The sequence below is a fragment of the Phoca vitulina genome, unplaced genomic scaffold, assembly GCF_004348235.1.
Source record: "Phoca vitulina isolate PV1807 unplaced genomic scaffold, GSC_HSeal_1.0 scaffold30, whole genome shotgun sequence".
In the NCBI taxonomy this organism is placed as follows: Eukaryota; Metazoa; Chordata; class Mammalia; order Carnivora; family Phocidae; genus Phoca; species Phoca vitulina.
The window spans coordinates 17,489,860-17,515,642 of NW_022589733.1; the positions used below are offsets into that span (position 1 = coordinate 17,489,860).

The 25,783-nt window shown below is 43.3% G+C and overlaps 1 protein-coding gene across 1 annotated transcript; it reads right to left on the reverse strand.

The window, feature by feature from the left end:
- Nucleotides 1–1,224: 1,224 nt before the first annotated feature.
- Nucleotides 1,225–25,783, reverse strand: DYNC1LI2 (dynein cytoplasmic 1 light intermediate chain 2). Its single transcript, XM_032424299.1, has 13 exons — nucleotides 25,623–25,783; nucleotides 25,373–25,446; nucleotides 23,213–23,329; nucleotides 18,888–19,118; nucleotides 13,450–13,619; nucleotides 12,284–12,377; nucleotides 11,149–11,284; nucleotides 8,892–9,003; nucleotides 8,053–8,112; nucleotides 7,243–7,284; nucleotides 6,726–6,843; nucleotides 5,550–5,666; nucleotides 1,225–4,206 (listed from the first exon to the last, which is right to left on the reverse strand). Exons 1-13 carry the CDS (start codon nucleotides 25,727–25,729, stop codon nucleotides 4,106–4,108), a joined length of 1,479 nt encoding a protein of 492 aa, XP_032280190.1. The 5' UTR covers nucleotides 25,730–25,783; the 3' UTR covers nucleotides 1,225–4,105.

Below are 25,783 nucleotides of genomic sequence, written 5' to 3' on the forward strand. Positions count from 1 at the left end.
GGGGCTCCCACTCATCAAATATGGGGCAATTTGAGCATCAAAAAGAATGAGTTACTAGATTATAACACTCTGAATTAAAAAATTCACAGTGAAAACAATGACCCAAAAAGGGAGAGGGAAGAAAGAACTCCTCTTTATAAATGAATGCCAGCTAATGCAGGAGGAATGATGGGATAAGAAAAATGACCATTTAAGACTCCTAATGAGATAACTGATTTAGGCAAGGGTCATCAGTGGGTGCTCACAACCGATGTGTAAAAGGTGGCTGAAGACGAAGATACTCAATGGTACCATACACAGTTTATTGGATAGATCTGGGGGACACCACCTTAACCAAAGAATCAAACCCAACATCACCAATACAGGGACAACCCGATGTGATGCACTAGAACATAGACAACCTCACTTATGTATCCCTGCAAAAAACATTTAACCTGAAATGAATCATGAGCAAACAATAAGACAAATCCAGAATGTGGGATTTTCTGTAAGACAACTGGCCTGGACTTAAATATATTCAGGGGTAAAATGCCCTGATGTTTAAAACTTACTTAAATGACTTAGGGAAGGAAAAGTGTATGCATACATGCGTCTATGTGTGCACGTGAGAGAGAGAGAGAAATGGAGGGAAAGAGAAAGCAAATGTGGCAAAATGTTAAAAACTGGTGAATCTATGTTAAAAAAAAAAGTACAAGGGTATTCAATATACTTTCAAATTTTCTGTAGGTTTACAATTTTTCAAAATAAGTTGGGAGAAAATGTGTATAATCAGCTTTAAAGAACAAAAATTTAACATGCTTATTAGTTAAATGTAATAAACAGAAACAATGTATCTCTAATACAACAAATGTGATTTTCTTCAACATATTTTACTGTTCCCCATTTAAACAGGTAAAAAACATTATGGTATAGTTGTTCTGAAATTCCTCTACGAAGCCTGAAGGCTTCTGAATTAAGTAAAAGTTAGCCCAATTCAGTTGATAAAAAATTTATCTAAGAGGCAAGAAAATATGTTGGATAACTCACAAACCCCACTGTACTGTACCCGCAGCTTAGAACTCTACATACTTCAAAATATGGCTTCAAGATGTTTCTTCTTTAACAGAATTTGTTAATTTTTCGTGAGAGAGGTAAACATTTTTTGCTACATAGACCATATGATTAGCAGACAATTCAACTTTTATCTCCAGTGAGATGATTTATCATAAAGAAAGTCACCAAAAGTTGTAAGCAGTCTGGATTCGTGTTTATTGAAGCCAGTAATTAGAGACATCTTCTTTTCCAGCACTAGAAAGCAAGGTTCCACATGACTGCATAACTGCATCCGGTTAGAGCCACACCCCTGGACTAAGGCTGGTGGGGGAATAATCTGCAGTCCTAATTTTAAATTAAAAACACCAATAAACTTAGTATAGAGACGACAGTGAACTTTCACTTACAGCATCAACATTGTTAAAGGTCATGATGTACAGAGCAGTCACTTTCAACTTTGTTAAACCAATAAAACACGACAACGTCTTCAGTTTAAATAGTGATTTTAAAATGCCAATCAAAAAAAAAAAAAGTGCAAACAAAATTAAATAATTATAGCAGCATACCCGTTGCATTTTTAGGAAAGACCAATTCATGGCCCTTATCATGGCCACATCTTCAAGGTTGGGCTTATTTCTTTGATTTTTCCACTTTAAAGACAAACAGCAGATGTAACCACTACAATATATATAAATAGTCTTAAATTGTCTTTAACAGTCTACCTTACAAGTGTATTCTGCAAATAAAATGAATTTTATTTTAAAAAGTAAAGGCTGTTTACTGTTCGGCCTTTGGTTCCACTGCTTGAAAACCCCGAAATAACAGAAAATATCTCCCCTCCTCCCACCCCCCCAAAATAACCCTGCAGCTCCCCAAAGTTGGTAGACTTTGGCAACCACTGAGCACATGACATTACGTGCACCAGTGTCTTCTGCTACTAGGAGCATCCACTTGTCCTAAGAAACTAAAAGTGATCTTCAAGAAACCTTCCCTCACAAGACAGGTGTCTTAGCATTTCATCAGTTTTAGTACATTTTATATTGACACAAAAGTGCTTATCATATTTAAATGACAAAAAATTTTTAAAAAGTAAAATTCTGCATTAAAATTTGAAATCACACTGTATCCCCTGTAGGCATGTCCCTTTCCAATAATTCTTTCTGGTTTCTGAGGTCACTCATTTTGCCCCCACCCCCACCCCAGCTGCTATAGAGAGGGATTAAGTGACCCCACCATCAGTGTGGCCACAGTTGTTGGGCACCTATTGGTCACTACACCACAGCTATCCTTATACAGTCAGTTTACTGTCACTATCTGGACAATCTAGTACTTGGAAGCCACAATACATTTAAAAACAAAAACTGAATTTAAAAAGGGGTGAAAAAGTGTATTTTTAACAATAAAACTGGCACAAGGAACATGTTTTTGTTTGTCGGAAAGGCAACTAAGTACTCAGCTTTCTCCTTAACAGTGTTCAGACCTTTACAAAAGAGCAATTCAAGACAGTCTTAGAGTCTTGTCTTATTATATAACACAGGTTATTAAGTTATGCCCAGTACTATGTTAGTGGTCAGTCAAATGTGGTATGTAAAAGTAATGACATTAGGGAAGTTATGCTCAGACACAGTACAACAAACATTCATATAAAAAAAGTAAACTCCACATAAGTGAACTGAGGTTTTTTTTCCCTTGGTTTGACAACAAATGTTTTATACATTAAATTAATGGTAGTGTTTGCATTCAAATGTTCTGTGTCACGTATAAAATTAAAAGTGCCATTTCAAATCCACAGAAGTCATTTCCAGAATGGTGGTATGACATGACGACGTGTATGAATTTGCCCTAAATGGAAACACTGAAACTCTTATTTCCATAAGAAAAAAACACTACATTTGATGAAAAACACAAACAAGAAAAAAATGTATCATTTCCATTTTCAATATAAAACATTCACACTTATTTGTCCATCTGATAGCACTGATCAGACCAGAGAGCTAGGACAAGACCCTTTTGCATCAATGGAACTCTGTGAAGGTTTCCACAGACCATAAGGCAGGGATTGGTGCAAGCCAATTCAGCAGAGTGCAATTACATCACAAACCTCCCTCAAACTTTCCGTAGCACACTGCATTATGGTAAAATGAGAGGTTGTTACCCATTCTCTATTAGTAGGCCAGCCTGTGGTAGTATAAAAAAATTTTTTTAATTTAAAAAACAAAGCAGGAGCTATTTAGAAAACAATTCAAAGGAAACTAATTTTGTAACTGCTGACTTTAACCACACCCCACGGTGACCATCTGCCCTGACACACATCTGCGGAGCCCAGCATGGCCCACGGGGACATGGCCTGGGCCACACACGTGACTCTGAGGCAGCTGCCATCTTCCCCACCATTGTCAGCTCCACCTGACTCAGGCACCCCCACACTCTACATATCTGTCATAAGTTAAAGATGCATTCAGAACAAGTCTAATTCCCATTTTCTTAGTGTTTAGCTTGGAAATACTTTTGATTTTAAGTCTTAAAAATGATTATTCGACTTTCTACTGACCACACAGTATTTACTCACACTGCTCATCTCCACCTTCCTCATCTCCTTCGACGTTCAGCTTCCCCACCATCACTTCTCTCATTCTTCCTTTCAGTCTTCTCTTTCCTGGACTTGCTGCTACTTAATCTGCTTCCCAAGAACAAGTGAATTCGCCAAAACGCAACTGGTCAGACTAACCACCCTCTGATCAATGATTTCCTGGTCTCATTTGCTCCACCCTGAAAGAAAGCAGGCCCTCTTTCTCCCATCTACCTTCCCTTCCACAAGAAGCCCAGCTGCACTTGCTTCCCACGAGAGAGCCGCATGCCTGAGAGTCCAAGGGTTATCCTTAACAAAGGGGTCTGACACATAACCTTCCTAAATGTGCATTTCATACTCGGACAAGTCAATGAAGTATTTTTTAAGTTCATCTCCCCTGCCCCAAAAAACTGATAGCATGTGCCATATCAGAAAAATCCTTGTCTTAGCAGATCAATATACATAGTTATTTGGTCATTTTACATATGTACTTTTTAAGGAGGATCAGGCTTCATTTTCTGTTGAAGAGTTTGTTACCATGGAGTCTGGTTTTCGAGTCATTCTATCCAGTTCTTCCTGAACATTTGTCAACACAGTCTTTTGTCCTTAAAAAAAAAAAAAGCAGCAGTGATAGGAAAAATTATTTTTCTAAAAGGAGTATTTGAATTTACAGACTACTGTAATCATCTGTGGTGATATAAACCTCAGTAAGAATGCAAGCAAGTCTTTTTTCATTGCAATGATTCTAAGGAGATACCTTAATTCAACCCTTCTTAATTCCAAACATCACAGGTCTGTGTTCCCCTGAATACATAACTGCCCCCTGCGTGGGCATGCCTTTGTGCCAAATATAAGAGCCTTTCTGAAAACACTCTCACCACCCAACTCCAACCCCAGGCACTGTCATCACCGCCTTCTTAGAGGTGGTATGTGAGTTTCTGGTATACCATAAACTACTTTCTGTGCCTCAGACAGAACAGGTGTTTGTTTTGTTTTTAATTACAACACTCTAACTCACATGGGTAGTCTGGAAACACCATGTTTCAATAAGAATATAATGCTAGGGCTAGACATTTCAATACTACACAAAGTCAGTGCTCATATTCTTTTGTTATCAAATGCTGAGGCCTGGAAATGACCCTTATCTCCTATCAGGGGATATCAGCCTGAAGCCTGGGCCATGGGACCCGATTGAGAGTCTCCAAGAACTCAGGAGCCCATGAAGGCTTGGCTGAGCTGAGGATGGAGTGATCTCCTGCGGACCTCCTTTCATCTGAAAACACCAATTAGGGAAAATACTCTATTAACATTCCTTATAATCAGTGGAAAAGTAAAAGCAAAACCCTTTTTAAAATGGCCTCAAACTTCCTGGCAAAATGGGTAATTCCCAAGGAACGTGGCTCTTTTGTTTCAGAGGCCTCCAAGACATAGACTGGACCTACTGCCCACATGGAAGGAAAGGAGGGTGGGCTGCCACAGAGAGGACTGTGACAAGTGGGGAGCTTCATGGAGGAGGAAAGGACAACCCTCCAGTGAGACAGGGAGGGTTCACAGGCTCCAGCTCATGGCAAGACTAGAGACAGTGAACAAAAATCTTTATAAAGCATCATAGAATATTAAATATAATAAATAAAATGCCACCCATGAACAGTTCCACACCAGGGTCACATGTACAGTTTAGAATACACCTCAATTTACCCAACAGTCAGTTCCTGACAACCCAATGTACATAAATTCCACCTTAAATGTGCCAAGGAAACCTGCATGCTAATAAAGTAATCCTACTGTAAAGTGTACTGCTCGGTATAAGGTGGGGATGTGCTTACTCGCTTGGCTGTTCAGAACACGGAGGATCTGCACGTCAGGTGAAGGCAGACACTCCTGTCCATTCCCCCACCTCCAGCACTGCTCAACTGCAAGGATCAGGTCTCCAAGGGCCCTTCAGTACCTGATTTCTTGGCTGTGCTCTGCACACCACCAGCACCAGGACTTCCGGGAGAACCTGTTTTTTTACTCAGCAGGCTGTTGAAGAAGCTGGCCAACACACCTTCACTTGCTGCATTATCTAAGGAAACATTAAGAAAAATAGCATTACACCACTGGACGACTCAACACCACCACAAAACTAGTTTTCAGCTTGGAATTATCCATTTGTGGCTATCATCTTCCCCAGACACTGAGCACATTCATTTACTACGATTCCTTATATACTGCCACTGCCAAGGCTAATTATGTGTTAGCATGATTTATTAAGTGCAAACCTGTTTACATTTTCCATCTGTTTGGGGACATAACTCACCCAGGCGCCCTAAGATTTTTTATTTTTAAGTAATATCCATACCCAACATGGGACTCAAACTCACAACCTTGAGATCAAGAGTCACATGCTCCACCTAATGAGCCAGACAGGCACCCCTCAAAATACACTTTTAAAGTGTCTTCTTGGGGGGCGCCTGGGTGGCTCAGTCGTTAAGCATCTGCCTTCGGCTCAGGTCATGATCCCGGGGTCCTGGGATCGAGCCCCACATCGGGCTCCCTGCTCAGCGGGAGGCCTGCTTCTCCCTCTCCCCCCCCCGCTTGTGTTCCCTCTCTTGCTGTGTCTCTGTCAAATAAATAAAATCTTTAAAAAAAAAAAGTGTCTTCTTGGGACGCCTAGGTGGCTCAGTCAGTTAAGTGTCCACCTTCGGCTCAGATCATGATCCCAGAGTCCTGGGATCGAGCCCCGCGTCAGGTTCCCTGCTCAGTGGGAAGTCTGCTTCTCTCTCTCTCTCCCTCTGCCCCTCCCCTTGCTCATGCTCATGCTGTCTCAAGTAAATAAATAAAATCTTTAAAAAAAAAAAAAAAGTGACTTCTTATGTTGTCTTCCTCTCTGAAGGAACCTGCACAGCCTAACTGGTATCTTACACAGAGCTAAATGCAAAGGCCACTGATTCCAACAAAGGGACAGGCCTTGGTCTCTGCCAATTGTGAGCCCCCTCCCTTTGAGGGAAAGGGGAAAGCAGCCCCTTCTTGGGGGAAGAGAACAGCCCAGCTGCCATGAGTCTCACCTTCCAAACCTAGCCACCCAGGCCTTTCAGGGTTCAGGCCTAAGATTAAAGACTCTCCATAGAGACAGGATACATACTTTTGATGTTTGGGTCCGGCTTCTTTACTGATGTGCCTGGGGAGGCGCTTGGCACACTGGCTGGCCCTCCCCGGCCCTGAGTTCTTGGAGAGCCAGAGGGTCCTCTCGCAGGGGATTCCTAAGTCCAAAACCAGCCCAAGTCACACACAGGCATAAAAATAACAGGAAATACATATTCCAAAAATGAAGACATTCTCTGCAGGATGTTTTTCACAGTCTAGGGAGAAGGATGGCAGGACTGGGAGTTTGTTCCAGCTCAGTCTCTTTCTAGACCTTAGTTTCTCCTTAGAGAAATCAAGATAATAAAGCCTGCTCACTCTATTTCCCTGAGCTATATTCCTTCATCAGACATTTCCTGAGTCCCTATTATGTTCCTGGCCCTGGGCCTTCAGGGAAACCAAATTCCCTGGAAAATACAAAAACCCACACAAATATAAGCTCTTAGAAATAATGGCATCAAGGATGAAGACACCTACAACACTGGGCCTTGACCCCCCATTTAGTTTAAGGTACTCACGGAGGCTCTCGTGGGCGTGGCTGGCTGCTTAGCAAGGAGTGACTGCAAAGAGAGGGACACACTGGCCATTAACCAAGGTCTGCAGAAACACTTACTGCCCAGTGTTCCACTAGAGGGCGCCATGAACAACAACCAAATCATAGATTTTATATTATGCATGCAAAAAGTTTAAATTCAGCAATTTGGTATATGGTGAAAAAAATAATCCAAGTAACCAGTTTTGGAGCTAAGGTAGCAAGGAGAGCACAGAAGGGAGGACAGGTTGGCAAAAGAACCATCAACACCCCAGCCTGCTGAGCTGCCTGCACCATCAGGCAGACCCATGACATGGCTAAGAGACATGTCTAACAACAGTCCTAGTGAAACAGAAAGGTGAGAGTGGGTGTCCATTCCAAACTGTCAGCTTGGGGAAGTTACTCTCCTCACCTACAAAATGGATACGTCAGCTCACCTGCATTCATGCACAGGAGGCTGTGTGGGGCTATGTAAAATAATGGAAGTGAGGTCAAGGCACTTGGTAAACTGTCAACACAGGAGGTATTAAACGAGGAAACCTAATTTCCAGAGAGAAAGGTTACTTAAAATGATAATAAACCCCTCACTGCTGAGAATCTGCAAGCAGGTAGGGGATCACCTAAGACAGATGGTCTAACCCCTACTCTGTACCAATGCTAGAAATGGGAGGGAACAAGGACACCTGGTTACAACCCCTTTGACACTGAAAGCTCTTTGTGATGTCCTCAACCTCACCCCACGGGACTGGCATTTCATGCATGAGGCCTCTGCTCTGGTCTCACTGGTTCGTCTTACCTGTTGCTTCATTAGGAACACCTGCTCATCCTCCGCTGCCAACTCTTTGTCATGGACCAGCTGTGAAGTGAAATGACATACTCATTTGTGGTCACAGGCCAAGAACACCAGAACTACTATCAAAATTCTCAATGAAAGAAGAATCTTGGGCTCGGGTCTCAACATGGACCTGGGGAGAGTCCCTGCTGCAACTGCACAATTACGTTTTTTCTAGCCTGGAACCAACTCTGTCCCGAGACCAGCCTTGGCATGTGGCCAACTGACATTTTTTTTTTTTTTTTTTAATTTATTTATTTGACAGAGAGAGAGATAGCGAGAGCAGGAACACAAGCAGGGGGAGTGGGGGAGGGAGAAGCAGGCTTCCCGCTGAGCAGGGAGCCCGATGCGGGGCTCGATCCCAGGACCCTGGGATCATGACCTGAGCCGAAGGCAGACGCTTAACGACTGAGCCACCCAGGCGCCCCGCCAACTGACATTTTTTAAGTCTGGCAGGTTCTAAATGCCTCCCAGATCAGGGCCTGCAGATCAGAGGTGCACAGGGATCTCCTAACAGTTATCCAGAGGTGTGGTGGCACTGTCAGGACTTAGTGGGAAACTTCAACCCAACTCCATGTGGGCATTCCATCACTCATGCCCCACCACCTGGAGCCATTTACTTAACACCAGACTTGAGATGAATATTTTTTTAAAGGCCCTTGGATTACGTTTTTCTTCCCCTTAAAGTGGTTCAGTACGTAAAACAGATTTCTTTATGTATTTCTTTTCTCATAAAAACAAACAGACAAATAAACCCCCAACAAAACACAAACCCTATAACTCAAACTGACTGACTTGGCTACCTTTCTCACAGGTGGCTTCACAATAAAATCTTCATATGCATCTTCTGGCTTCACAGTTGTGAAATTTTCATGTAAAATCGCTATTTTCTTTTCATTGTCCCAACCTGCAGGTCTAAAAGCAAGGAAATAGGGATTGATGTGCTTCTCCTGGGACTGCCTCACAGCACACTTCAGAGCACATTCCGGGTTAAGAGGGCTCCTAGGTGAGTGCCTTTCTCACAAGATCTGGTCTGTAGTTGCTGGGGCTGGCTTCTAGCTTGTGGCAGACAAGCCAAAGTTTAGTGCTGGCAAAACCCATCAGCTTGACATCGCAGGTCCTGCTCCACACTAAGCTCATGGGGCCCAAGATCTAAGGAACCAGAATGAGATCTTACTGACTACACATGCTAACCCACAGAAGTGTTCAGAGCTCTCACACAACACCATCCAGAAGAGCAAGGACACAATGGGGCCTTATTCCGAGAGAGCAGAGGTTGCACAGAAGAGCACAGAGGACAGAGCTCAGGACGAGACTGTTTGTCTTGGGCTTCAGTGTAGAGGAAATTTCTCTGAGAACTCTTCTGAAAACAGTTTTCTTATGGACTGCTTTATTAATGTTACTGGTGTGGGAAGATGTGGAGCAAAGGAGGGCATCAGGACCTACACTCTCCTGGGCCCCAAACCAAAGGGACACAAGGAGTCCTTGAGGCTCCTACATGGGTGCTGCCCTGATTGTTATCACTAATGGCACCCAAGTTCCATTAAGTTGAGCTACAGTAGCCTACGTTCCCACCAGACTCTCCTAAAAGAGCAACTGTAAAATGCCTTACACAACACACTTTTGAATTCTACAAGCTGTAAAAAATGCCAACTGATTGTTCTCGCAGGCCTCCCTTTCCCCACATAACCACTGCTTCACAGCTCTATGACCCAGACAGCGTTCTTAGCCAGGGTGCTCTACCCAAATGGTTTTGCTGACTTCACCAGCTCCCAAATAGCTAAAATACCAACAGGATCAAAGATGCAAAGGGACAGGGTATGATCAAAATACCATCAGGACCCTGGCAGCCTTCAGAAGCTGTGAGATGCTTCTCTCCAGAACAGAACCAATCCCCAGACCATCTTCCTCAGCTTCCTGTTCCTCAGGATCCCAAGTGATTTGGGCACTCACATACCACTCACTGAGCTTGTGTCTCTGGTGCCTGCCTGATCGCTCTGGACAATTCTCTAAAAATCCATCTAAGGCTCTAGCTTTGCCATCTGTAAGCAGCCTGAATGAGGCTCTCCCTGAATGCTCAGGAAGCAACCCTATTCAGTCCCCAGAGCTCTTGGCTTTCATATCTTCAGCCTTCTCAGAAACTGTCCCTCCTGCCCCTCCATTCCTTCTGGCCTGCTTAGCACACAAACACTTAGCCTTCTGCCATCACCCCCTCTGCCCTCCCTGCCACAATGCCTCCACTACTCCATTACTGCCCCACCCCTGCCCTCCCAGTGCTGTGTGCAGGGACCACATCTTGTTCATTTCTGCATCCTTAGCATAGAACCTGGGCACCTAGAAGTGCTCAGCAGTTGCTGAAGGCACTGTAATTCCCGAGAATATCTACACCTACAAACACTAGCACAAGTCCTCTCGGAGGCCACACAGCTTCAACATTCATTCATGCATCCAAAACACTCATCATTCTCCAGGGACAGAAAGACACAAACTGGAGGAAACAGGTATCTAAATCTCTGCCCAAGAACATCAGCCCCAGTAGCTCCTAAAATATGAAATGCCAAATATACAGTACATATTCAGTATAGCTAAAGCTCATGCTGATAGGTACACCAACGAAGGTGCCTGCAATCTTCCCTGCCAATGAGCAGAGAAATCAAATGCTTCAATAGAAGATTATCAGGGTCCCCAAAGCCCAATTCCCTACACTTCAACTCCCTCCTCCAGCCAATATTTTATCAGAGCTGACAATAAGTGGCAAAAATGGCTGGCTTAAGTTTTGGCACCTTGCTCTCAATGAAGAAAGGCAGCACACCTGACCTCACTCCACCTACTTCCCTTAGACTAGAGGCACAATGACAAGTAATCTGGAGAGGAGCTGGGTCTACCTATCCCCTGTGAGGTCCAGCTCAAGCACTTCGCCCCATGGCAGCAGAAAACTGGCTGTGTATGACAGAGACAGAAGGCACCTTACTTGGAAGGATAAAATGTGAAAAGCAAATGTACTATAAAAAGAAGCATTAAAAAAAAAAAAGCATTTGAAATAACCTATAAGGAACTCACATAAAAACTGCATCCTTTTCCACAACTAAGGCAGGTGTGATAAAGTGGAAGCCATACGTTTTATGAACAATGTACTTATACAACAAGTCGAGGTTTTTCTCCTCCTTCACTGATGTGTAAATCAAGGCTGCTCCATCTAATCAATCCGCTTAAGGAAAACAAATTCACTGCAGGAGGAGATAAAAACAAACACATACAAGCATAATCCTCAAAGTACTACTCACAGGTGAATCAGTTTTTGCTCAATACATGATCAATAGAAAGCGTTAAAACTTTTAAAACTAAAACGGTAATCATAACAGATGAACCACGTCGAAAGCATAAAGCATGTCAATGCTGGCAGACCATGCACTTCATTTTTTAACACCTAGACTGCTACCTTTTGACCCATCAGGTTGGTTCCTAAGCAGTCAAGTTAATGGCTCTGAGGTTAGCCCAGAAAAACATCCTCGGCATAACCAAGGTACACAGATTTGTTCCTGGACAGATGGTTCACAAGGGATCCAGTTTATCATTAAGCCCATCTTTTGTAAGAGATGGATACCTAACATGTATCAGCACCCTCACTGAGCTGGACAAGATAAAAGGCCCAGAGGAAGTGGCAGGAATCTATCCCTCACCCCCAGATCCCAGAATATAGAACCAAAGCACCAACTACTATTGTATTTTTACAGAAATAAGATTCAAAAGACTGCTGACACAGTATCTCTCTCGTGGACAGCACAAAACAAACATATGGGAAAAACTCTGTCGCATCTAAAACAATACTGTGTTGGGTAATTAACCCTTTCTGCAAAAAAGCAAAGTTTAAAAAGATTTCCAAAATATGATAAAAGTAGTTTGGTACTAAGACTATCCATATCAGCTTTCTTCTTAATATGAAAGCCTTATCAAATGTACAGCATTAAAAATAAAAAGTGATGAAAGACAGACACAAATTAGTAAGTCTCAAATTCCAATACAGTAAAATACAAAACTCGCGAAAAGATGTATATAATTTCTCCATGGCAGAAGACTGTTCTGGATTCAGGAAGTACTTTAGCTTTTTGAAGATGTCCCAAATGGAGAGAAGCCTGGATCAGCACAGAGAGGGGAGCCTGCGCTCCTATGCCCTGACACAGTGTCCCAAGGATACACTGGAGGCAGAACCTCCGTAGGTGTGACTGGATGAAGTCAAAGTGCTCGTCCCTGTAATCATGCTCCTTCTCCAGGACACTCACTGCATCACACTGCAGGGAAGACAGAAAGAGAAAGGAGTCATCTTTTTGCTTCTCTCCCTGCTGAGGATGGGAACAGCATCTTCTTTAGAAATAAGGTATCATAGTTCCAAAGAAGAAAGCCGAAGCCAAAGGTCTAAGCATTAATCAGACAAGAGTCAGAAACAACTGGAGAGTTTTCTTTCATCCTGGGCCACAGTTTCCAGAGCTGTAAAGTGGGGATAGAACAGTCTGATCACCTCACAGTTGTTCTCAGAATCAAACACAGGCACATCAGGAAGCAGGCCCATGGGACATGGCCGTGCACTGCACACTCCATAGGACTCCTGTCTCACAGAATATAATGCGAATGGCACACTCTGGTTGAGAATAAAGTACTTTTGAAACCCAAAATGTTGTGTGTGTTTTAAGTCTATTTATTTATTTAAGTAATCTCTACACATAATGTGGGGCTCAAACTCACGACCCGAGATCAAGAGTCTCAGGCTCTTCCGACTGAGCTGGCCAGGCGTCCAAAAACCCAAAATGTTTTTAAAGCTACTTTTTTTTTCTTTTGCAAGAGAAACAACTTTATTTCTCTCTGACTGAACTTAATTTTCATTCTCACATCATCATTCTATAGGGTAGAACAAACTGAAACTTTGAGTTCCCTTCCTTCTTTTCCTACTGAGTGTTATGTTCCTTTCTGAAAATCATCTCAAATCCAACAGATTTTAAGAGACTAAAACCCTGAAGAATTCTGCTCTTCTGTATTATTTTTTATAATCAGCTTGGGCTAGATCAACTGGTTCACAGAGCCTTAAGAAAACTGCTTTTAGTTCTAAGTTTGAATCACTCAACAAAGTTGACAGTGCTTCATGGAGAGATTAACTCAAACTATGAACAAACTGAGTGATGTCATGTTTCCAGCAGCAACATTAAATGACAATATTCTCTAGCCTGACCTACTCAATGTACCTTAGTGAATCCCAAATTAGTACAACTCTCTTGTAGGAAGACACACAAGTAAAGCCCCTTAGTTTCTTTCAGATGGTGACTGTACACTGGCCAAACCCAGCCAGATTTACAATTCCCTGGCACATACCTTTGTGCACACCACCAACACCGGGATTCCCAGGTTATGAGTCAGCATATTGTCACCAAGAGGCAAGGCAACATTTTCTTCATCAGGACCTGAGGTCAAAGGTCCTCTTCTCTGTGGGGAACCTTGACAACCTTCTTCGGGCTCAACATAGTCTTGAAAATCTTTCACAACTACAGGTGAAAAAAGGAAAAGAAAATCACACATAAATAAAAAATACACATGCCAGTTTTAGGAAACCAAAAAAGGCAGTAATAAGCATAAAACATAAAGAGTCATAACAAACTTCCCAACTCTGCTCTACTGCAATATTAGGGATTTGGAGGTAGTGACGCAAAATGCCAATTCTGACACATTCAGTCTGAGCACTATAAATTCAGAGCAGCAAAGACATACCCCCGGACATCTTTAATTATATACAACTCTTAAATAGGTTTTAATTTTTTTATTTACCTATTTCTTTAAGATTTTATTTTTAAGTAATCTCTACACCCAATGTGGGGCTTGAACTCATAACCCTGAGATCAAGAGTTGCATGCTCTACCAACTGAACCAGACACAAGTTTTTGTTTTTTGTTTTTTTTTTTTTTAAAGATTTTATTTATTTATTTGAGACAGAGAATGAGAGAGAGAGCACATGAGAGGGGGGAGGGTCAGAGGGAGAAGCAGGCTCCCTGCCGAGCAGGGAGCCCGATGCGGGACTCGATCCAGGGACTCCAGGATCATGACCTGAGCCGAAGGCAGTCGCTTAACCAACTGAGCCACCCAGGCGCCCAGACACAAGTTTTTAAAAAAGAATAAGTGTTGGGGCGCCTCAGTGGTTCAGTCGTTAAGCATCTGCCTTCGGCTCAGGTCAGGATCCCGGGGTCCTGGGATCAAGCCCCGCATCGGGCTCCCTGCTCGGTGGGAAGCCTGCTTCTCCCTCTCCCATTCCCCCTGCTTGTGTTCCCCCTCTTGCTGTCTCTCTCTGTCAAATAAATAAATAAAATCTAAAAAAAATAAAATAAAATAAAATAAATAAAAAAGATTAAGTTTTTGTTTTTTTTTTTAAAGATTTTATTTATTTGACAGAGAGAGACACAGAGAGAGAGGGAACACAAGCAGGGGGAGTGGGAGAGGGAGAAGCAGGCTTTCCGCTGAGCAGGGAGCCCGATACGGGGCTTGATCCCAGGACCCCGGGATCATGACCTGAGCCGAAGGCAGACGCTTAACGACTGAGCCACCCAGGCGCCCCAGATTAAGTTTTTTTAAAAAAAGTTTTTAAAAAAATTATAAGATTTTAATACTTTCTAATGTGGAAAAAACCGCATTTCTTATATATCTAATATTTTAAAAAATGAGACTAGTAAAATCATCTGAATTCCATAAGAACATGCTGTTTCCATACAGCTGACATGTCTGTACTAAGGAGCGAGGCTGGGCTTGGCCAGCCCATCCACATCTCTTCATCATCGTCACTCTTGTGGACTGTCTCATCTTTAGGAGATCCCGAGTCACTGTGCAGTGCTGACCGACCTGTTCCTGCCTAACACACAATGGAGTCAGCGGTATAATGTCCACTTCTTGGCACACACAGTCACTACTTCAGGCCAAGAGTGCAATCCCACGGGAGGGCCTTCAAGCTGAGAATAGTCCATGGCCCTGGTTAAGCTAAGTGAACACAAAGCTCACGGACCCATACCTTTTCATGGGTACTTCAAGGCTTACATGTCAGGCCAGAAAACAAGGATATGATAATTAAAGGTACTTTGAGCTAGAGCAGCAAACACGCAGCTCTATACCCTTCTACACCCATTAGGACAAAAGGACCAAAATGCCTTTTAGTCTCATCCACAACATGCTCATTAAGAAAATACAAATAAATGGATTAAAGAGAACCTTGAGAGAGGTGCACATACTCCTCTTCATCCACAGACAGATTTCAAATATTTTTTTTAAGGGGGGGAGGGGCAAAGGGACAGGGAGAGGAAAAGAACTTTTTTTTTAAGATTTTATTTGTCAGAGAGAGAGAGAGAGAGAGAGAGAGACAGCGAGCACGCATGAGCACAAGCAGAGGGAGCAGCAGGCTCCCTGCTGATCAAGGAGCCCGATGTGGGATTCAATTCCAGGACCCTGGGATCATATCCTGAGCCGAAGGCAGACGCTTAGCCGATTGAGCCACCCAGGTGTCCCACAATTTCTCTTTATTAAGCTCATTCATATAATTTCATTGTCAGTATAAACACTCAAGAGATCTTCACTGCATTAAAAAAAAAAGAAACCTAAAAAACAGAAATGTTTTCTGATGAACTTAGCATGGCTGTTGAAGGATTTTGAAGAAATCAAAGGTTCTCAAATTTTCTCCTTGAAAGCATTTTAAGAAATCTTCAAATCAATGCAAAACACAACGGCTTAAGTGTGGGTAATACCTATCACTGTCCAACATCACATGAGGCACTCAACCAGGAATTCCAAGACAGTGAGCATGGCAGAGCCTGGAGCAAGTTACAGGTAAGCTAAGTGGCTATGGGAAGTGAGGCAGGGGTGCGCCAACTCCAACGGTGAGCTCCAGGGAACTCCATCACCCAGTGCACTGCATGTATTCTACATATGCCAGGATGTAAAAATAGTTGAGAAGCCTAGGGTTAGACTAGTCACTCTCTGAAGGAATGACTTAACTATAGCTATCGAGCAACTGTAGGAAACACACGTGTTTTTAATAACTCAGCATTTTAGAAAATAAGTTGGAAGGCAGAATTAAGTGTTCATAACATAGAGATTGGTGAAAAAGGAAGATAAAAACATAATGACTGTGTAATTCAGATAATAAAATTTGCATTTCCCTTAGGGGGCACACATACCACAGTATTAACAATTTCTCTCCAATGGTGGGATGGCCAATATTTCAGTCCACCTGGGGGGTCCCCCTTTAGCATCTAATGGGAGTGGGTAGGGGAAGGAGATCAGAGTACTCTACCCTAGCTGCTGCCTCTCTCTCATCTTTTCCCTCCTACCTCATTGATCACCCACTGATTCCACAGTCCTGAAAAGATTTCACAGACAGCACCTAATCTTTTTTCTCTATTTGATAAGCAAGGGAAGCCCCAGACATAAAGCAGGAAAGACTAACCTACACAAGTACCACCTTCTAGTAGCTCTGGGGTTGCTCTGCCCTCCCCGGTCACTGCCAGCCAAACAGCTGCCACAGATTCAGGACCCCTGGGGAATCGCATCCTGAAAGAGTGGCCCACTGTGGAACAGCATTCCAAACTCAGCAGACTGGAGACCGGCACTGGATTGGAACTAGGCTGGGTGACAGCCCTTCGCTCATTCAATATAATACCTAGAGTCCAACTGATCTGCAAAGTGGGAGTCTGATGAGCAAGAAGATGGATGACTGCTTTATGAAAATGTAACCTACAGCCAGTACTAACAAAGGCATTCCTTCAACAGGCAACACAAAGGCACGACTACCATCCAAACATCTTGGAGGCAGGGCGGTGAAAACAACAGAGGCCTTCAAGGAAGGTTAACCAGAGTCATGAGGCACGGACGTGGTTCCAGCAATCGCTAGTTGCCCTCCTGTGTCCTCTCTCCTCTACTTCCTTAGAACCAAACCCAACCCTGACACATGGAACACATGGCCATACAGAACTACATTTCCCAGCCTCCTTAGGAAGACAATAGGCACGCACCCTTCAGCCCCTCTTTCCTCTTCCTCCATGTGCTGCCTGGAACACGGATGTGAAGGCTACAGCTCTAGTTGTCCAGAGGAAGAGAACCACACCCTAGAGATGACAAAGCAATAAGCAGAAGGAGCCAGGATCTTTTGAGTCTGCCTTCCCAGAGCTGCTTTCCAGGCTTGAACTGCCTACCTCTGGATTTCATTCATAGGACAGAAATCAACTTGTCTTGTTTAAACCACTGTTATTTTGGGTTTTGTGTCACAAGCAGCTGAATCTAATCCTAAGTGACAGACATCAATGACTAAGCACAAAATAAATTCAATAGTTCATGGGAACACAAGCTCCCAGGAGCAGGCATCTTATCTGCTGTGTGCATCTCCGATGCCTAGAACAGACCCAGTCCAAGAAAGACACTTTCCCTATCTGGGAAAGAAAAATATCCTTGGCTTGATCTTTCTTTTTTTTCTGTTTTAAAAATCTTCACAAGGTTATAACACTAAGAAAAAAGATTCAGAGACTGAAATCTCCAGGGCATTAACCCATTAATCTGGGTAAGCCTGGGGTTACCAGTGAATGGGCAGTGAAAGACAAACAGCTCTTCAGCCTCAGAACTATTCTAAGAAGTTGGCTTTAAGTTCTCTATTCCAGGGGAAAAAGAGGCATTATCTAGAAAGGTCAGTGGTTGAAGACAGACGAGCTGAGCTGCATAACAACCACTGTAGCACACATGCGGGTGACCCGGGAAACACACATGCATGCAGCAAACCAAAGAATTAGATGTTAAACTCCCTGTTTTAGCTAATGTGGGACAGGAGCAAGAGGAATTTATGATAGGAAGACACACAGTGAGAGATACGATTTAGAAAGCACATCAAAATTTCTGAACCCTTCTGCCAGTAAGTGTGAAGATCCCATGTGCCATGCCCTAGAAGCCCTCATCAATTCACTAAAGGGAATGATATCATCCTGTGGCAAAAAGCCAGGCTGAGCCCAGCCTGCCCTGGCCAAGACTGTTGCTGCTGCACACGCCACAGCCCCAGCCCCTGCCCCTCCCATTTCCCTGGCAAGTGGACAGAAGCTGATGTAAGTGCACAGAAGCAAGGGAAAGGAAAAATAAGCTTCTGAATCACAATAAGGAAAAACAAAACAAAACAAACTTTGTTTAATTTGAAAGTTCTCTGTTGTCAAAAGGACTTGGGTGTCCTTAGTCTCAAAATAGCCTCTCATTTTAATGACAAAAAATGACCTTCCTATTTCTAACTAAAATCATACTTGCTGGATCCCAAAATGAACTAAGGTAGAAGCTCAAAGATTTCTCTTTTGTAGGGCTTCCTTTAAACCTCTCAATAAGAGAGTCCATGGGGCCTCAATGGAATCCCAGGGCAATGGACTCAAGCTGCAGATCCCACAGTAGGCCTCCACACCCACTGATGCTAACTCAATAGCCAGAATAACAGAAAAGTGGAAAGACCCACAGAACTGATCCAAATTTGAGGGGTGAGGAAAGAACCCTTATTTTAAAAGAGAACCAATGAAGATAATAAGGAATATGGATTCGTTTACTTTCTTCAACTGTGATGCTTGAGAATAAGACTGCTTTAAATACTTTTTGACTACTGAATTTACAAGAGCAACTCTGAAATAAATGGTACAAACAAAACTACATATTCCATAAGGGAAGCTTTGTAACCTCCTGACACTATGAAAAGGAAGGTGGCTTGAACCATCCAAAGACACTAGTGAATTTTCCAATTAAGAAAATCCTATTTTACTTACACTTCCGTTCCAGCTCCCTCATTTCTTCTGGTGGAATTTTCATTTTATCAATGTGCTCACGTAAAACACTAGCCCATTTCTGTAGAGATTCCATCACGGTCCAAGGCCTAGACATGTCTGCAACAAAAATGACCAGGGTCTCCGGCAAGGATTCAGCAGACACTGCAAACTTCAGCAAGCCTTTGTGGTATAGGTCTCCATCCAGAATCCACACATTGCAGCGTGTGTGATCTAAAAAAGTAGTAAAGCTAAGTTACTACCTGACAATAACCATCAGCACAGCTGGAAAAAAGCCACATCAAGAAGAACTTGAGGAGTGCCTGGGTGGCTCAGTCAGTTAAGCATCTGCCTTCGGCTCAGGTCATGATCTCGGGGTCCTGGAATTGAGTGCGTCAGGCTCCCTGCTTAGTGGGGTCTGCTTTTGCCTCTCCCTCCACCCTCCTCCCACTCCGCCGCTCATGTGCGCTGTCAAATAAATAAAATCTTAAAAAAAAAAAAAAGAACTTGAAGGTAACCACCATAGAATTCCAGATAAAACACAAAAAGAAATCCTCTTTGGAAAAGAGCCCAAGTGTTCAGTGAGCAGTAACCCTTGGTCAAGGTGCCTACTGAACTAGCTACACTTTAAAAATTGGTAATTACCATAATATATTATATCCACATCTAAAGAGATTCCAGCAACGTCTGAGGAATAAAGAGTGAAGGACATTTTAGCTTTCAATAGGAATCAAACGATACATATAAAAGCTAAAATGTTCACTGGTCAACTGCTCTATAGTCTATGTAGTCCATTCTCCTCAGCTACCAACAATCCATGGGGCAACAAGCTGTGCCGAAGAGCCTGTGGTTAAACAAGCTCTTCTTGTCAGGCACACTAAGCAGGGAGTTCACATAACTACAAACGGTGCCAAAGACACAGGACCTTTGTGTTTAAATGCCAAGATAAAATCATTACATATAAAAATTGAGGTATAAGAATTACTGGATGCCTGGTGATATTAAGGAATTAGTTATTTTTGGTATAATAAGAATATAGTTATGTTTTAAAACATCCTTATCTTTTAGGGGCGCCTGGGTGTCTCAGTCGGTTAAGCATCTGCCTTCGGCTCAGGTCATGATCCCAGGGTCCCTGCTTGTGCTCTCACACTCTCTCTCTCAAATGAATAAATAAAAAATCTTAAAAAAAAACACAAAAAACTTATCTTTTAAACATACATATGGAAGTATTTGCAAATGAAATGATATGTCTGAAATTTGCTTCAACATAACCCAGTGTGGAGTGAAAGAAGTGAGAATATAGTTGAAATAAAATTGCTGAAGAACTGTTTAAGGTAACTCTTTGAGGCAAGTAACACACACTGGGGTTCATGATCCTAAGTCTATGTTGTACCTATTTTTAAAGGTCTTCCATAATAAAAGATTAAACATACACACAAATGTGCAACTACTGACATTTAATGAAGCACATGGTTCCAAAATCATACCTGGATGATCAAACCATAGAAGATAATTCTCCACAATGATAAGCTATTTTAAAAAGTTTTTAGGTATCATTTTTGAGAAATACTTTTCTTATAAAAGTGCCTTGAGGGAGAACTCCTACAATCATAAGTATCATTTCACTAACTTCTTTCCCAACAAATTCCAAAATACACTTTTAAAAACCTATCTTCTGTCAGCTATGCTTTTTTGTGTAATTGATTCATTAAAACATATACTGTTAAAAATTTTATACTCACGACTTTATTTCAACAGTATAATAAGGTATCTCCACCTAACTAAACTTTCAAAGTTCTAATACACTTTATTTATTTTTTAAAGATTTTGTTTATTTATTTGACCAAGAGAGATAATGAGAGCAGGAACACAAGCAGGGGGAGTGGGAGAGGAAGAAGCAGGCTTCCCACCAAGCGGGGAGCCTGATGCGGGGCTCGATCCCAGCACCCTGGGATCATGACCTGAGCCGAAGGCAGACGCTTAAAGACTGAGCCACCCAGGCACCCCTCTAATACATTTTAGACAGTGATTTTGGTTTGGGTTCTGTGGATGTCTTGAAGGATACTGCCCTGTACCTGAAGCCCACTGATTTTAATGCCTTCCCCTCACCAGGCATGGTTCCTTTCTTCAGCTTCTCTTCCCACTGCCCACTACACATAATCAGCCATGCGCATGGAGAGCACACACACCACGTGATGTTAAACAGATGCCCACAACCCTGGAGGCAGTGGTTCTTTGACGTGTCATGCCCCACCACAAACCAGGGACAAGCCAGAGACCATTTTCTCTACCTGTGTGATTGTCTGCAAAATGTATTATTTATAACCCACTCACATCACACAATAAAAAAGACTACTGATGAAAGATGTATAACTAATCACTGGTAAGGCAACTCCTCCATCAAAAAAAGGCCTGCAAGTAGGTGGCCTAAAAATGCAGAGACCAGGAAATTTTTAAGGCAACCTTAAGGAATCTGAAATAAATGTTAACATGTTCTTCAATTCAAATGCAAGTGAATATGGTTAATATGATGCTTTGGCATGATATATGCTTATGCCATCTTGACACAAGAAGCTACACAGGTTCACAGAATGTTTACACCAGGTTTTGTACTTTCAAAAGGGTACTGGAGCTACCACTGTGTCTCAAGTAGTCGGCCACCTCTCATTCCATCAACCTACAAAATAGGTATTGTTACTCAATTCTACAAATAAGGAAATGGAGGTGTGGAGGGCTTAGGTCAGTCACAACTAGTGATTACAGAAGCAGGACTCTGAACCAGTTCTGGTGGCTCCAAAACCCAAGTGCTTTCCACAATACCATGCTGCCCAACAAAAACAGGATGCAAAAGACTCAGACAATATGAAGCCCTCTAAGCCTGGCCCAGTGGCCCCTCAGTCCCAGACTTACCCACACTGATGCTGGTGGGCCCAGCTGAGCACGTGAATGCCTGTCTTCCTTATTAAGAAGAGCCCTCAGCACCAGGCCTACCTCCTACCTTTCTTTCACAACTTTCAGGCAATGTTTGGCATGGCAAAGGAAGCTAGGAGAGGAAGAGCAGGAATCAGGCCTCTGGGGTTCTAAAATGACCATTCAGTTAACATTAATAGAATGCAGGTCTCCAAGATTTAATAAGAGATCCTTATCTATGACCTCTATTAAATGACTCTTGGAGATCAAAGAATTATATTGCTGGAAAGGACCTGGGTTCATCTTCTTCGTTTTAGCACTAAGGAAATGGGGAACCAGAGGTGGTGGGATCTGCTCCTTTATATAATCACCCTTATACTGTGATCCCTACTGTTTAAATGGGTAAAGGCAAATATAAAGTAATCTAACACAGGTATTTCACCCTTAGATGAAATAACCTTCTTACAAATGAAAAGACCTAGGCACCAATGATTATTTGTTTTAGAGCCATTCATAAAGCTTCAAAGTTTATAAAAGAGGTATTACTGAGTAGTGGTAACAAAAAACAATTACTCCAACCCAACTCATCATTATACTTATAAGAAAGAATTTTTAAGTAATATCTAATCTTTATAAGAGTGTTTATCATGCACTTTTCTTTTCTTATCATGTATTTTTCATATTCCCAACTACCCTGTAGGTAGAAACTATTACTATCCATATTCTAGAGATAAGGAATTAAGAGAGAACATCATCACCTCCAAGCCTCTATTTCCTCCACTGAAAGAAACACAGGCAATCAGCATTTCTACATTGTCACAAAAAGACTCAAAAAACTCTACTGTGAATATCTATTGAGCTGTTATTCTCTGAATCATACGAATTTCAGATTCTCCACTAGGACATGGCAGAGTAACAATGTGCCCAAATCAATCTGCCAAGCATTTCTCTCATAGAAAGGTCCAAAGTGTTTATGTATTTATTTTTTCCAAAGCTTTTAAGAACATCTTTCTTACTACCTTTATGTGCATTTGAAACTTTACCTTCAATATCTCCTTTTAATTAGGGGCTACCCAGAGCAATAGCTAACAGTCCCAATTCCTCATTTTTATTAACATACTCTAAAAGGGAAAAGTGGGTTGGGGCGCCTGGCTGGCTCAGTCGGAAGAGCATGCGACTCTTGATCTCAGGGTCATGAATTTGAGTTCCATGATGGGTGTAGAGATTACTTAAAGAAATAAACTTAAAAAAAAAAAGTGGTAAAGTCCTGCAAAGATATACATTTCATCTGTTGCCCTGTGACTAACTCTCTTAGAACTAAACAGAAAAGTGAGAATGCCTAGACACACTGCAGGAGCCACAACCACGGAGTATGAGACATGCATATACCCCTTACCACGGATCAACATTTCACTTACCGTCTCGGTCCTCATCATGGACGCTGAGGTAGAGATACTCTAGGCCTCTTCCTTTTTTGCCATGCTCAGCTCCTTGAAGTTTAGTCATGAGGGTTGTTTTCCCAGAGCCATCTTCACCTACAAACGATATACAGAAGAAGGCAAAGTGTGCTGTTTATTCTAGGCAAGGACGGGGAGTCTTGACACTTACACAAGTGACAACTAAGAATTTCATGCAAAGCCTGCTGCTGAGATCTGACCTGCATTCATCATAAACAAAGTAGGCTTTGCTGTAAGAGTGGGTGGGGGGATGGTGATAAAGGTGGCAAATTCCAAGATCTAAAATGATATTCTACTGCAGTCATCCTTATTTCACAAGGGACGGAATAAGGCAGGTCCACAGGCCCTACCTACAATTTGTAAGACATGCATCTGGAGAAGTGAAAGTAAAAGGTGGAGTCAGTTTCTCACAAAATAAACTTCTACTACAAGAAAAGCAAGAAATCTTCAAAATATAATTAACCTTAAAGCCAGGAACTTGGAACTAAAAAAAAGTCTGATCCTGCCTCATAATCATGAAGAATAGAAGCTATTATTCACTTTTGATTTTAGTACCTCTCTTTCATAAGCATCCTGGAGGCTAGGAAACTGGTGAAAATAATTACAGACCTGAGCAAAACTCTTAAGTACAGTCTCAGTAATTATCAAGCTCCTCCTCATCCCCCTCCCACCAACTAACAACCACCCCCACCCCCGAAAAAGAAACCTTAAACATTAAGACAAACCACCACCCAGAAACATTACTAGGCACCCCTGGGATTTAATAATATGGAATTACAGGACATGAGAATTGAGAGGCATTCCACAGATCAAAGGCCTCTTCTCCATCCCCAGTGCCACTACTGCATTCAGATACTCCACATCCCTTCTGGGCCATGGTGAACACTTGTCAGCCTGACTTCAATATCTGCTCATTTTTGTCACCTGCAACTCTGCTGCCAGAATTCCCTTTCTAAAACACAGATCTGGTGACCTTGATGCCCCACTTAATGAAGATCTCTAACGGTCCTCTATTCCTCTATTAGCTTCTGTAGTGACTATCACCTAAAGACCATAAACTTCCCTCAAAAACACTGGCAAAATTACCCTAACAGCTATTGCCAGGAGGATTAGGGGATGGAGGGGAAACAAAAGGCCTTGAAACTGAGGGGCCTCCAGGAGAAAGCATCAACTCTTCAGTCCTCCACAATCTGCCCCAACTTACTTCATCCGTCACCTTCCACAAGGAGCTTCTGGCAGCTTCCAACCCCCCACACCCTCCTGTCACCTCTGTGTTCCTACAAACACTAACCCTCTGTACCCTTTCATGTTGACACTCATCCTTCAAAACACCGGACACCAAAAGTACCCTCCCGCAAAACATCAAGCAATGTGATGCTCCCACAGTCATCCTGCCATGCCAACATGGTGTAGCACAATTACCAACCTATCAGTCTCTCATTAGCCTGAGATTCTTGTGCAAAGTCTGAAAGATATCTGTGCTGTCTCTGTGCCCAGCCTACAGGAACCGCTCAACAAATGGGTTCTCTGAATGAATGAACCTGATCAAACTCCCTCACTTGCAGAAGGAACTGAGACCAGACACACTAAGGGACCTGACCCAGCAATGAGGGCTGGAATAATGCAGGAAAGTCCCCAGGGAGGACTCCAAGACCTACTGTCCTTTGCAGGGTCTCCCCGATTGTGCACTACTTATGAAGATGAAGAAATGGCCCCGGTGTCATTTCTAGCCCTGACCCCAAGTCATCTTGTTCCCGCACCTCCTTCACCTAACCTACTCATATTCTCACCCTCCCTCCCCACATCCGCAATTTGGTGAACTTCGAGGCTATGAGCGCAGGGAATCTGGGACATTTAAAACAAGGTTGATGTTGCGGCCAAATGACTAAGGAATGTGCCGACAACTCCATGCCAGCATCACTGGACTCTCCAAAAGAGATGTCCCAACCTCAGGCACGGTGGACTTGGCCATCCTCCGGCTGTCCAGCCAGGATCTCCGGCCCTCCCGGGAGAGGCAGGCTGCGGGCAGGCGGCAGGGGAGAGAGAGGCTGGGACCTGTGAGAGGGGCGCCCGTCTCGCCCACCCCAGCTCCCCGGGCAACGCCCCGCCTCCGGCGCTCACCGAAGACCAGGATGTTCTTGCCGGACGGCAGCTTGGACCTGGCGCGGGTGGACACCTCGCTCAGGATCGAGGACCTATGGGGACAACAGCGAAGCGGTCAGCCCCGGGGCTAGCCTGGACCCGACTGGACCTACCCTGCCCGCGACGGCCCGTCAGACCGTCAGACGGTCCAGTCCAGTCCGGCCGGCTCCCCGCCCGGCCGCGCCCTCCTGGGCCCAGCCGGCTCGGCCCGGCCGCCTCGCTGTCTTACCATAGGCTCTGGCCTTCTTCCTCCTCACTGGTTAGGTCGCCGGCAGCCGCCACGGCGGGCCCGTTGGGACCCAGCAGCAGCTTCTTCTCCACCCCCACCGGCGCCATCTTGCCAACTGCAGCCACAAAGAGGGCCCTCCCCCGGGCCCGCCGAGGACCCGC

Excerpts from the sequence above, each read along its gene's own strand:
- DYNC1LI2 (XM_032424299.1), bottom strand. The coding sequence starts at position 25,729 with ATGGCGCCGGTGGGGGTGGAGAAGAAGCTGCTGCTGGGTCCCAACGGG. Across the intron at positions 19,119-23,212 it reads CCATGATGAGGACCGAGACG|ATCACACACGCTGCAATGTG; the intron begins GTAAGTGAAATG and ends CTACTTTTTTAG. Across the intron at positions 13,620-18,887 it reads GAGGGAGCTGGAACGGAAGT|TTGTGAAAGATTTTCAAGAC; the intron begins GTAAGTAAAATA and ends TTTCACCTGTAG.